Source organism: Lingula anatina, chromosome 1, assembly GCF_051362555.1.
Source record: "Lingula anatina isolate TDL-2025a chromosome 1, LinAna3.0, whole genome shotgun sequence".
Taxonomy (NCBI): domain Eukaryota; kingdom Metazoa; phylum Brachiopoda; class Lingulata; order Lingulida; family Lingulidae; genus Lingula; species Lingula anatina.
This window is the reverse complement of record NC_141767.1, coordinates 60475828-60490728: the sequence shown is the minus strand read 5'-3', so window position 1 is coordinate 60490728 and position 14901 is coordinate 60475828. Positions and strand designations below refer to the sequence as shown.

General features: G+C 39.0%; 1 protein-coding gene across 1 annotated transcript; it reads left to right on the top strand.

Moving 5' to 3' along the window:
* The first annotated feature begins 4942 nt into the window (after nt 1-4942).
* LOC106170971 (uncharacterized) lies at nt 4943-12580 on the top strand. Its single transcript, XM_013551045.2, has 2 exons — nt 4943-5572; nt 9322-12580. Exons 1-2 carry the CDS (start codon nt 5278-5280, stop codon nt 10512-10514), a joined length of 1488 nt encoding a protein of 495 aa, XP_013406499.1. The 5' UTR covers nt 4943-5277; the 3' UTR covers nt 10515-12580.
* Nucleotides 12581-14901: the final 2321 nt, after the last annotated feature.

The window sequence follows — 14901 nt, the reverse complement described above, 5'->3', positions numbered from 1 at the left end:
ATGATCAAATGTGCACATTTATTACCTGCTAGATATGTATCACAGTGTAATAATAATGTGTAAAACACTAAAAAAATAAACTGAATTTGATAGTGAATTAGCTGGCATTAGTTCCAATCCTTTGTAATACTAGAAGTATTCCTATTACATATGATGGCCATCTTGGATTTTCTCAAAATGCCCAAGAATACTGTTAGTTACTAACCACATACATATTGTGTGGGTAGAAAGGATGTAGAAAACACTCAGAAACCAGCTTAATTTGATAGTGAAAAACTAATCTTTCCAGTTGCCATTAGTTGAATCCCCCGTATACTAGAATTCCTGTGGCACATGGCAGCCATCTTGGATTTTCCAAAATGCCCAAGAACACTTCGTAGTTACTCACCACAAACATATTATGTGGGTAACAAAGATCTGAGAAACAGACTTAATTTGATAGTGGACAACGTATCGTTCTAGCTGGTAATAGTTGTGCACTAGTATTCCTATGGCTGTTTCTATGGCAAATGACAGCCATCTTGGATTTTTTCAAAAAGTCCAAGGGAACTTGTTTGTTATCTGACATATATGAATAAAATGGGTAATAAGGGTGTGGAAAACTCTGAGAAAATAATTTATTTGATAAAAATCAACATAGGTATGTACATATTTCTAAAGAATTCAATAAATTGGCGGCCATTTTGGATTTTTTGGCCAAACGGTAAATTTTTTCCGTGGGCTACGGCTCTAATTTGGTTTAGAATGTCAAAAGGTACCCACATGCAAAATTTGGTGCTTTTATCCGCCGTGTCACGATTTTTTCCTTAAGCCACCGGACTACTTGTTATATATATATATATATATATATATATATATATATATATATATATATTCAATGACCACAATGTTATGTATAACCTAAGACTTAGATGTGATTTAGCTCATTCATATTGACCGTCTTGATTCTTTTCTTGCAAACACTACACAAAAAGGGAAATACTGAAGTTTTTTCTGGCAGAATAGAATATGAGGCTTGACTGTTTTGTAGTTATGAAATAAATAAGTGATCATTTTAACTTTTAGCCCATAAAAATTTTCCCCGGGGTGTCATTCAGGCACCCGGATTAATCACTAAAGGTATTCATATTCAAATAAAGATTGGTTCCAAGTTCTGAATCTATTTAAAAAAAACAGTTATTTCAGTTTCTACCACCCTTTTTGTTAAACTGAAGGAATGTTCATATTTGAGTGTTTTTGACAATCGATCAGATGGCGTAGGTGTGATGTTTACAGGGGGCGTAACAACGTCTCGCCGATCCTTAATGCCTCCACCAGCCTATACCAGGCCCCAGGAACGCGGGGTCATCGTGGATTGGTGTTAAGATCGAGCGTGCCCAAAATCTTGAAGCGGGTCATCCCCGTCTGTTCAAATAAAAATAAACGGTTACGATACGTCTCTGTTTGTTAAGCTTTCATCGAAACAACACTTATACAGTCTCCTTTTCATGAAGATGATGATATTTTATTGAAAGAGAGCGATAGCGAGGGAAAAGTCAATGTTACGCCCCCTTAGACCCTGGTAAGATCACACAGTACGGCCAACAAATATGTCACGACTAGGCATACTAGTACATTTGTGTTTTACTCTGGAAATGAAAAATGTGTACTGATTATGAACCCAAACTACAGCTTGAGCTTTCCTGATAGAAAACACATTTAAAGTACGCGATTAACCTCAAATCAAGAAGGCTTAATATGAGGCCGTTGTTGTCTTCTTAAAAGGAGAACTCTTCACCCCTACCCCCTCCACCCCCAGGGGAGTACCAGGGAAGGTGTTGATATTGCATGAAGGCATGTAGCAGATAAGATACACCATGTCTCAATGCCCTGCCTGTATATATGCTAGGGTCAGAATAAAGAACATTTATCCCGTTATTGAGCTGATCATATTGTTTACTACTGATACCTAAAGTATTATTAATTGAACTGTGTGACAAATTGTGATACAGTGTACAGCTTCTACCAAAAAACGAACACATTAACTACTATTGTACGTCCCTCCTGTTATATATTTTAATATTATACTGTTTTATCCTTTTACTTCATTACTATATGCGATTTATTTGTCTCCAGTTCCCTGGTTGATAGGAGAGGAGGAGGCTGGTGGATGGGGGGGGGGGGGTGAAGTGGTCCGTAAGAACTGGATTAGAGGGAGATTTGTCTGTCACCATTCTAATCCGCAGACTCGACAATGGATTTATAATCGAGTAATTGGTATACGTCAGTACGACGAGTGACTGGGCAACACGAACCCTGTTATTAAAGTTAGATATTTAGCTCGGACCACCACTCTTGAAAAAGAGGGTTTGTTTGTTTTTTAAACTTTATGAAGACGAACGACATATGAACATCGATCATTATTTTATTTTACTATCTTTTCGTCATATTTTGCTGGTAGTTCTTTTATTTAGGGTTGGAACTATGTAATATTTGAGTGGATGTTTGATAAATAACTAAAATTAATATCATCCGTTTTGCTTCTCTTATCCTTACTGCTCAGTATTTATTCCATCTGTTTGATGGCACGTCCTCCCCTTGATGGTAGCTGACGTCGCTGTCTTTGTTACCATAACGAACCCTAGCAACACTCCACAGCCTCTTGTTAGAGGACATTTATGTTGAAATGTTCCTCTGACTAATCAACAGCCGCCGTCGCGTGCCTTCTGTCAGGACGGATAAATACCGGCGAACGTCAAAGATCCTGCAGTTTCTGTGCTACTCACCCTCATGGTGTTGAAAAGTAATAACTGAGCTGGTGCCTTGATTTATAAGTTAGCCACGATGTAAACAATGTTCATTAATTTTATGCAACGCATCTGCTATGTTTGTTCTACTGCTGGCATCCGTAGGATTGAAAATATGTGTTCGAAAGGCGTTCCTCTATTTAAGGTTTTCGTCACAATCTACGTTGATGCTTTAAATAATTGATATACAAAATGGCCAAATATCAACTACCTTTTTGACAATTACAGATGTGATTAAGTTGGAAAGCATTCAACACTGAAATGACGTCAAATGACTTTTTTTTTAGAATCTAGGTTCTTAGGACTATCTAAACGCTTTGTGGCATATTTATAAATCTTCGTAATAGCTGTACTTGTCCTTTGATTTACTGAGTGTTGTAAGTGATACAATGTTGTAGAGAGCTGAACCCTGTATGTAATATTGATATTATTGTCAACACATAGTTCTTAAGACGTTGTCTAATCCACTTTAAGGCCTGATATCATCCCTGGGTACCTTGGTCGCTAAGAACTGTTGGTGATAAAGGTATCCCCACTATCTTCCTTCGCGGTAAATTGATACATTAGTATTCTTAAATGTACAGATATGCCAACAGAGAAAAAGTTTGCTGTCCATTTATAAAGACTAAATCTATCTTATAACAGGGAAATGTGATACTGACGAACAGCCTGGAATTTTTGTTACAATCTAAGATGTCCCCACTTTATTGTGCTACGAGTGCAGAGATTAGCGGGAAATATTTTCGGACACCAACATGATAGCACACTCTTACCACGGGGCAAAGATAGCAAATCGTAGATAAAATAACTTTGTTACAGCTTAGTTTATTGCTTAGTTTATTGCTTGTATGTATTATTTAAAAACCCCTGTGCTGTACACAAATATGACAAATCTATCGAGAGAGAAATGGGGAAGACCATTTACGTATTAAAACTGCGTGTGTGATTCCCTAATTCATATTGAAATCATTTAATGTTAAAACTAAAAAATACAATTTACTCTACTTTATTTGCGTTCGTATCTTGTGCAAGACCAATTCAACTATTGGATTTCACCCACATTTGGAATACAAATGGTTGGCTAAAACTGAGCTCGTCAGTAATATATCATGCAGAATAGAATGGTGGAAGGTTTTTTAAACATTTGGTATTGGCTGCAGCGTTGGGTTATGTAAAGATGCATTAATTTTTATTAGGTCTTTATTAAAGTAGACTGTTTTAGCAGTTCAAGTATCGGAGCACACGCAAGAAAAAGAAATACATGTATGAAGTGCACGAACTTCCCTATTTGTATATCTATATTTGTAATGATAAGTAATATGTTGTTATTCACCAGTGGGGACTATAATGGTGTAAAATATCAAAATCCAGTTGTTTTATTGACTTTCAAGAAAACAGCATATTTCCCATATCTATTGGCACGCGAACAGGAGTAAACAGCGCGCACTTAACCCACATTTGCCAACTAATGATAGCAGATAAGTACGCATCAGGAAGAAAATGAATAGAGAAAATAATGACAGCAAGTTGTTTTCAAGAACATAAATACTAGATTGTGTCAATTTTTATCAACTACAAAACGGAAAAAGGAAGAAAAGTGACAACTGATACTTTTGAGGGGCATCGATGGCAAGGCAATAAAAGTTCAATTACATGATTAATGAAAATTGGACCTTGTGATCTGTGACAAGAAACACTTTTTATTTTGCTCTAGGAACTTTTCTCGTCTCCTGACTGTGAGATAATTACAGTTCTGGTCAGCACTGACGACGTGGACTCCTACGCACAAAGGGGATGACACAGATCGGTGCTCTATCTTCTGTCATTTGTTTACCTGAAAACGCGAGCACGTGCCTCGACCTTCGACACCGCCTACAGCGGTACAACGCTAACAAACGGTCACGGAGAACGCTGAGTCAAGTTTTACGATGCTGTATAGACGCAGATTATTAAGTTTTGAGGAAGTACCGCTAGACGCAGTCCTTGCTATACCTCGGGTTAAAATATTAATGACTAGTTAAAGATTAAAATAAAGTTCCCGATGCTCTGAGGCTATCAGCGAATTCTGTGACAAGCCGTGCTCACTTGATGTACTTAAAACCTGTGGTATCTAAGATAACGATACAGACTGTACTTAAATAAGTGAAAAAAGTTGTTAAAAATTGTAATGGGAAGTGTTTAGAGTCTGTGCAGGTTTTACACCAGGTTGTAAAATGGCCTGGAAAGTTTTGGCAAACGCTGGAGAACGTCTGCCGGTCCTCGTGTGACTCATCTTGCCTCTGATTTGCATAGAGCCCCGCTGGAACGCTGATTGGTTAACGCGGAGGTTAGTTCCTCCAATGTCATCTGCTAACCATATCAGTTAAGTGACAGTCAGCTGGAGAGGAATCACTTGTTGAAAACAGGCGAGCTTCCATGTGCTTAAGCATTTAGAGAACGGACTAGTAGAGGTGTCTTACAACCACCGAGAGTACTCCAGACTCTTCATTCAATGGACTTCTTACAGATGGACCACACTTCACTGCATCATCACCATCATCATCCTAACTACTCCATGCAGAACTACAGGCTGCCCCCACACACACCGCTAGACTCTAGTATGGGCTACAAGTGGCTTGAAAAATGCAACACACGACCAGTCACAGAGTCGTCACCCAGGGGCAAGAGGGCGGAACCCAGAATCCGCCGACCCATGAACGCCTTTATGGTCTGGGCAAAGGCAGAAAGAAAGCGACTTGCTGACGAAAACCCAGACGTTCACAATGCCGATCTCAGTAAAATGTTGGGTAAGTTAGATGTATATTTCTTTTCATTACCTTTAGTTAAGGCACTTTGCTTTGATGATTTCTATGGGAATGATCGTTTTCCTTGAATACACAGTTATAATTTTTATGATATTTGTTCACGCTGTCGCTCCTTCGTGTTGTTACTTATGTAGTTGTACATTGTCTCACTACATTATAGAAAGACACTGCTGTGTTTTAGAAATAAACCATTGCTGTTGTGTGTGTGTGTGTGTGTGTGTGTGTGTGAGAGAGAGAGAGAGAGAGAGAGAGAGAGAGAGCATTCAATATTAATAGAGAGCATAAGAGTATAATATTATAAATATTACAAGAATACTTTACTTAGTCCTCTTGATGTAGGCATGCTACAGGCACCTCCCCCAAACGCGTTTTTGCAACATGTACTAACAGTAAAATCGAATATTTGTAGATCAACTCTTTTACTGATAATTGTTCTTGGCAAGTGCTCTTTGAATGTAAAATCTATTGAAACGCTTCACAAAACCCTGTGGTTATGAAAGTTCGTTCTGGCCTTCATACGTTTCGGGACGGAATTAAACTTGTACATGTTGTCATGTGCTTTCACTAGAACTCAGATATCTGGAGATGCTATCAAAATGTTCTGACGTGAAAACTAACCTAGTTTTTCGGGGCCATTGTTTTTAGTTGAACCATGCAGGCGTCAATAGGGTTTCGCGTCCATCGATATCGTTCCTACTTATATCATGGACTATGCCAGTTGTTCCCTAACCTCCCATTACCATGATTCAACATTTACGTGACTCCAAAAGACTGTTTATGCATACATTCCCTTGTCCACATTTTGGTCTTTATATTTTATGAGTCCCTTATCCTCGAGGCAAAATATAATGGCACCCTTGAACTCGTATATACACCAGAACGTGTAGAAATCCCAAACGTTATAAATATGTCCGGGAAACGTTGTGCACTGGCATTACTCGTGCTCTCTGACAAATACCCTTCCCAGGCTACGCAATCTGATTTGCAACTTACCGATTCCGTCATAGGGAGCGATGATTAAAACACCAGGCATGAGATCGAGCTTGTTTTTAAATATCGTAAGTTTTAACAATTGTAAAATTAACAGAATAAACGCAAGAATACTGTTTGAAAAACAAACCTTGTAGAGTTACACTCTCTAATGTTATCAGAATATGAAGATAAGTCAAACAAGTCAAACACAATCACGTGGACACTTGGTAACGGTGATAGGGAGAATGTTCTGGTGTCGCCCTCTCACCGATAACTGCAGCAGACGACACGAGACAATGAGATTATCGGCTATAGATTGTCGATTAGTTATGTCAAAATAATCTCCAAACCATCACCCACGCGTCAGATTCTGTTGCGTGAATTTAAATCGTATAATTTATGTAGGTACGCGAGGAATTAAATGGTAATGAGTGATATTAGTTCAAAATCAGTAGGACAAACTTTTTTCAAATTTAGCTCAGTTGTAAAATGTGTATGCAACGTTGCTTGATGATGAAGCTTGCTATAAAAAATATCTTTCGTCTTTCTTTTCCCATTTATGCTGGATTCATATTTCTTATATCAAAGCACCGTATCCCAGGTGAAAAAAAGAAAAAATTGCTATATGTGGCTGGGATATGTGATCACTGCCTGATCGGGTAAAGAATACCCATGTCTTTAACTGCTTCGCCTACTTGCGTCTGATTAAAGTCTTGTTTTTGAAGAGTGTGAGAAAGAAACGGAGACCGTGAACACACAAACACCTAGGTCTGCTTGTGTTTTTATAATTTAATATCGATAAATTCCACACTGGGCACGGACGCGTGCTTAATACTTGGAGAAAGTACATGGGCGAAGTGTGTGTATGTTTCTTTACAGATTACAAGTATTACTATCAAAGAGAAACTTTTAGCCTCTATTTGTTTATAGAGAACGAGCACTTCCTAACCCGAAGCGTCTTTGCAAAGAGGGTACATATTCTACTGGTTTCTTTTAACATGCTTAACCAAATTGAAGTCAGCAGTTGCTGCTAGCCCAGGTTACAAAACTCTCATGAGTGCCTAGATTTAAGTACAAGATTCTTCGAATAATATGAACCAAACGTGTTGAGGCCGATGCACTGCTGCTGCATTTCCAGTGCAGTAATGAAGGCAAACGTCTGGAAAGTTTCTGAATTTTACCGCACGGTTCATTAACAACCCACAGTCAAAGTATGCTGCCGAATCTAGGCTGGGTTACAGCAGTAAGAGTTCCCCGCATAGTCTTGATGAAATCGCTACAAGTAAACTTGCACAAAAATAGTGCAGCTGTAAGTGGTTGACCAGTAATTCTCACGCGTGTTAAGGTAACAGTATGAGTGATTTATGAGGAACCTTGGGACGCTGACAGTCCTGTCAGTACCAACAGAGATACATAACTTAATCCAGCAAGCACTACTAGTCGGGGAGACAACGTCTCTTGCCGCAATAGCTCTGCTAAAGTTTGATGGACGATTTCATAAGCTTCTGTAATTGAAATTTAACCCAATGAAGCAGGAAGCATTTCGTGCCCCAAGACATTTTCCGCAGATTGTTTTCGGAACGTCCGATAACGTCGGCACCCTTATGTTGAGTCATGTAATGTTACCTTGATCTATCAGAAGACAAAACCACTGCAAGGTCATGAAAATAGTTTATTGCCCGAACTCGTCTTGATCCTAAACCAGATTTCGTATGTCGCTCGTTTTAATGTGTATTTTCTCAAGGGCGCTTTAAGCCATCACCATCGTACATGCGTGCAGGACGTCTCGAGGAACCGACGTATAAAATGCCCCTCCCGTGTTACTGTGTCATTAAAAAGAATTGTCAAGCTATTTCTGCCCAAAAACCTTTCCACCCAGTTTTTCTACATCTATTTTTATATATAATGATAATCATTCGGTGATCAGTCAAATGGCTATAACATAACACCAGCAGCTCTCATAGCAGAAATGACCTCGTTAAGTGAAGTTGCAGGACAAGCTACATTACGGGAAAAACACTCTGCCAACTACAATACACTATGGAGGTGCTGTGCCTCCTACTGCAACATAAAATTGCTGGAAGCTAACCCGATAAAACGCTTTCCCGCGGCAGAAAACGGTGTTTCCCTAAAGACATTTATGTTAATGTGACTCAAAAGTGGTTCCACCATAGAAAGGAAAATATTTATATATTATTTGTTTGTTTATTTATTTATGAGAAAAAAACATGTGAATAGGCTTAATATGAAATTATCTTCTTTTTCCGCGTATCAGTTTGTTTCTTGGTATGAATCTAAAAGAGTAATATTATTTATTGTTCTTTGAAATTTTTCGAAAGTTAAGATAAAATTAAGAAGGTTTTTAAAAAGAATTATTCGTAATAAAACTAATTTTATGTGGTATTTAAGTCGACTGTATTACAGACTGATTGATATCGCGTTTTTATTATCAAAATAAGTATTATTTTAAACAAGATCCTCTCCTAATTATTATAATGATAATTTTATTGGTGAATCAGATTGCGTGGGTATCTGTATCTGGGTTGAGGATATACACATACGTAAATTTTTACTTGTGAAAAATGTTTGCAAGTCTCATTAGTCTGCTTGTCTTCGTTGTTATCCATTTTACCTCGCTCACTTAAATATTAGTGTTATGTTGATAATGAAATAATTAACTTCTTTATTTCGGAGCAGATGCTGTGTACAAATGAAATGTTGAAGGCAAGTTATTTAAGGAGTTCACTATCGTATTGTAGGTCGCAAGTGGAAAAGTCTCCCCTTGACTGAGAAGCGCCCATTCGTGGAGGAAGCTGAACGCCTGAGGGTGCTGCACATGCAGGAGCATCCGGACTACAAGTATCGACCGCGTCGGCGGAAACATCCCAAGAGGACATGTAAAAGAATGGTTCAGGGTGCCCCAGGGTTTCAGGTCTCAACCACTGCAGTCGCTCCTGCAACCCCTAACGCAGTACCCTCGTCTGTTACTATGGCCACACCTTGCAGCATGGCAGCCACACCAAAGAAAGAACACATGAACAGTAGCTGTAACTTCCCTATTACTCCAGAGTCGTCTCCGTGTTCCAGTCCTAATCTAGACCACCCCCGACCATCATCACCTACTTACAGTAGCATGCAGGACTTCAGTAACGACGAGTATGAAGACTCCATGACCGGTCCACCATCGGGACTTCTAACCCCAGAATCCCCCATGGAGCCACGTGATGGGCACGTGTTCAAGTTTCCACCTTCTACCAGCATCAGCAACGATACCACCTCCTCCTCCATAAACGAACTCGTGAGACGATTCAGTCCTTCAGGGAACCCTTGGTTTGAAAAGCCGGTGGCCCCCACCAGTGTAAACCTGACCAACACATCAGAGCACCTCGTGACTCTTAGAGCCCTCGTGCAGCGTCGCCATCCCTCCAACATGGTCTACTCCAACATGAACTGTCGCATGGCATCCATGGTGGGGAGCGATCACACAATGTCGAGACCCTCCGCAACACAATCCCCTCCGCCATTGTGTCACATGGGTCCACCCAGCTTTCCTCAGCACCCCACACATCCGGAACCGCCTGTGCTTTCTCACTCGGGCCCGCGGGTCCTTCAGGCCGGGCTTCCCCGTTACGCTATGCCGCCCGATGACGTCCTTTTCGAGTTTTGTAAAGCTGAATCCCTCCCAGACGTGGATAGCAGTGAATTTGACAAGTATTTGAACGGACCAGGGCATGAATTTGTGAACTTTGTGTCAAATCACAATGGCTATCATTTAGCAGATGAACAAACTATGTACAACGAAGGCACTGGGTATTCCCCTTGTGCGTCTTATGAGGGACAGTACAATGTTTATGAAGGTTCCCCAGTATATAGAGAAGAGAGGAACTCGTATAGTCCAAATGGAGATTCGACTTTAATCTCTGCCATTGCTAGTGCGCAGACTATGTACTAAGGGTCTGAAGTGCGTAGAGGTAAATGTGTGAACGTGTTGTGCAATTACTGATATAACTAAATCTTACAACACACACATAATGAATCAGTGGCAATAATATTGAGGAAAGCTGTGCTTTGTCACATTGTCTTTTATGGTACTGGCAGGCCAGACCATATGTTAGGGAGTTGCACAATTACCGAATTCCATTTTAGTTTCTAATCCGGCCTTTAATATTACATCGAGTTAAGTTGCATTTCTAAAGCTTACGTCCATAGAAACCACATTTAGTTGCTTTTACTAGCATTTTATTAATTCTTCCGTCACATAGGATTAGTCTGTCCATTCCAGTACTGCCTCTGGTGCAGTGTCGTCTGCAATATTCCCGCCATTTTTATGAGTCAAGAGTAACATGTATCCCGGCTTGTAGTGTGAGTGTGATGTGTGCGGCCCTGGTGAGCCGACGGTGCATGTGTATAGGGCTAGGGTTATGTTCTGTTCTCATTAAATCTAAGAAATTGGGACCACAAAACTGAAATGAAGAAAACGTGCAAAGAGTACCGTGAGAAGTCGGGTTGAGTGCGTTTGAAAGCCGAGACTGACTTTTAAAGACGACTGAAGGAATAGTTGGCTCTGTACCAGCTTGGGAGGTTTTTTGATCGAGACTAGCAATCCATATAATTTAATTGTCTCTTGATGCAAACATTTTGATAGGAATGATTTTTTACATGCAGTACTTTTAATTGCAAGATTAGTTTTAATTGTTATTTTTGTTCCTGTTCTATGAATTTAATCTGTATTATAAAATACATTGAGGATATTCTGTAGTTTTAAGTTATTTTTATGTATATAGACATCGGTCAGAATTTATCATCAATTATAACTGGACCCATGTAGCGTCCCGGCATTCCAGGGGTTATCAAGATGTTAATCGAATTTACTTGCTTTTTTTAGGTTTGCATATTTTAGCCACGAAAAAGTGTCGATCATTTTCTGATTAATGTTAATGACGTGTTCCCCGTTTTATTTTCATCACACTTGTTTGTTGTGGAGGCGACCAAATAGCAGGTACTATAATTCTTCCCTCTGCTGACGGCAGAACATAACTTTCTACACATTTATGTATCGCAGTTGAAGTAGTTTGATTGAAGAGGTTTACAAAATGTTTGTAAACTCAGCAAAGAGAATCCAAAGAACCTCCTAGCTACCGATGTGATTTATGACCGAAGTCGTTGTGTCCGTGTACGTACATGTCGCGGGACTTGATGTATTTCACAGCCCTCCTTCAGTGCTACTGACGAATTTAGTCAGTAAAACCGCTCACTTGTGCCAAAAGCCGCAGCTTTCTCTTACCCTCGTCAGCATTTTTCATTTTCTAGACAATCCAAAATGGCCATTATGTGCCTATATTTTTCAGGACCACTATTCTTAGTGGTGATGTATTGAAACTGCTGTAGGTAGAAGTATTACTTTCTAATATTCGAGTGCACGGAATGTACACGTACTCTAGTATTGGGTCACCTCAAGAAAGGAATAAAAGCTATACTTGTTTTATTTGGTCGGGTTAGCTAATGGGGTTTCACTTAAAAAAGACCCCTTGAACGCCTTTCTCTAACGCAGCCCCACTGATTTTATTGAGAAGACCCGAGCATGGGATGTTAATTAATTCCCAGTCCGTTCTCTGTTATCTGGTATTTAATATCACGTGCGATTAACTTGTCGTGTGGACTTCCCTCCTTGTTGTTAATATGTCTTGTGTTAAACTTTTAAAATTGTTTGATAACCTGTTGTAAGTGGTCCTTAAGTTAGTTTATAAACATTTAAAGCGAGTCTAATACACTGGAGTGCGTAACTACGGTATATAAAGCTTTATTTGATTTTAATGGTACTATTTTTATATGGTGATAATGATGATACTCATTATCCAGAGCACACATTTTGTAAAAACTGATTTTGAAGATGATGAATATAATGTTTAGTAATAAATTGTAAATGTATATGTCTAAATTATTCACTAATTACTTTATTTAAATATTGTTTATCCTATCTGTTTTTGATGAAGCAGTAATAAATTGTATTTGAATATATATATTCCTTGGATTTTTTTTTCGCTTTTTCTCAGCCTCTTTAAGTGCGTGTTATTGGTGTTTTGGGTCCCGTTCCTGTTGCTTTATGCCCCAGCACAACTTGAGAAGTACAACGCAACGCAGCGGGAAAGCGTCTGGCACGGTGGATCATTGTTAGGGCGTAGTTGCAAGTTGATCAGTTTTGTTTTCAATTATAGCACTCTTATTTAGATCTAGGGTATAGAAAATATGTGCGGGAAAGTGTACATTCCCTAAAGGTCGCGAGAATCGTGTTTAAAAGAATCGTGATTTCAAATTCCTATAATAATCTGAATATGTCATGTCCATAAGTTGTTTATATATCTTTATATTCATTTTGTGATGATGTGATTTGAAAAGAAAAGGCTAACTGCCAGAAAAAACAAATGTAAACGTTCAAAATTGAAATTTCTACTTGTGATCTTTCGCGTGGTAGCTGGCCTCACAAAGCCACAAATCGTGCAAAACCATATGTGGGACCAGTCATTTCTCAAACATTTTCGGGTCGAATTCCTGCAAACTTAATCAGAATTAATGACAGTGTTAAGAGCATTGGATACGTCACGCCGTCACAGGACTCCAACATTTTACGCATGAATTTCCATAGTTCCAAAACTCGGGTTTTGTTTCTACTTGATGTTGTGCGTTTGATGGAAAGGCGCATCATAACAGTGGTGTTGACTCCTGGATCGTATGTGTTGATGTGATACTCCTAGGTCAGGAAGTCAATCCAAACCAGAAGTATCTTCACAAGTTCCCAGCCATCCACTGGATTTGTACCTTTTCCCTGGAAAAACAACTGGGTTTAATTCAAAACTGCGTTAACAAAGTCACGGCTCAAAAGGTACCGTCAAGTACCCATTGACGTCACCGGGCGTCCTAATCGCGGCAATGATTGGAAGGCGCAACGACACGACAGACGTTGCTTTCGCTGCTCAAGTTTTCTCACAGACTTCATTTGTTTTGTTTCAAATTAATTTTCGGAACAGCCGCATTTTCTAGCCCGGGTTTTTACCGAGTTGCACGGACTAGTTCCCTGTAGCTGATTAGAAAGCCGGGTTGTATTTTTGCAAGTTTTTGCAACAGCTGGAAGACTGCCAATAGAGGAGCTTTACTCCTCATGTCTTCCCAGTGCAAATTGGAAGTAACGAGCTACTGGGTTTAGAAGACTAACGTTAAATTTTATAAATCAAAATAACACGAAAACGCAACCTTAGTAACCTTAGTTCAGGTCAAGCGCGTGCACAAGCCGCGAACGTTTTTAACAGGTATGCTACTAGTTTTATTCTAACCGGGTAGGACTAACTCACGCACACACACGTGCGCACACAATTATTTTCAGAATAATAATTCATGTTGAATTTAAAAAATCACTTAAAACTGAAATGATTTAGGAATTTTGCACAGTTTTGGTCTGACCGTATGTATAGGAATTTGATACCAAACATTTGTTTAAGTTTGAAGGACATAACATTAGATGCTTAAAACTAAAATGATTTCAACAAAAAATCTTTCAGAATCTTTCAAAAAATCAGATTTCTTCTTTATTAGAACACTGTAACTTATCTTATTTTACACATTTCTATAATATAATTAGCATGAAAAAACTTATTTGACAATCTTTGTTGCTTTTAAGGGTCTTTAAGTTTTTAATTTTCTACCCCACACAAACAGAGTGCTAGAAGTATGTATTTTTCAATAAGTTACTTATTACACAGATAAACAAAGATAGGCATTTGTATTTCAGACCCATTTTCCAAGAAGACTTATTTTTGATACAGACATACACTTTTCAGTGCTCTGCTCAAATTTTAAGTCAACAGTAAAACCTAGGTTGGTTTTTTTCAATTTAATTATATTAGTTTTAATATTAAAAAATGCCTGTGACCTGTCCCAGTGCGCGTAGATCGAGATCATGTCCTTTAGTGCCGCGGTAGAATTTTGTTTAAATTTCCATGCTTATTTCTTCATGTTTGGCGAAGTAATTCAAAGCCAGTCCCCGACACCGTGTCCCGTACGCCAGAGATTAGCGGGGAGCGTGAGTGGAATGTGACTAGTGGTAAATCAAGATGGTTACTCGGTCACATGCTAATACACATGCCCTAATGATCTAACAATTAGTATCGATACATGGCGCGGCATGTCTCATGTCAACACCACAGGAATATATGAATATTTAAATGTTTGCCGAATATCTAAACCAACTATTTGCTTGCTACTTGGGTGTAATCAGTTGATTGTATAACACAGCGCTGCATACCTGCATTGTTAGTACATTACGTGTGCTGACGGGACATAACACA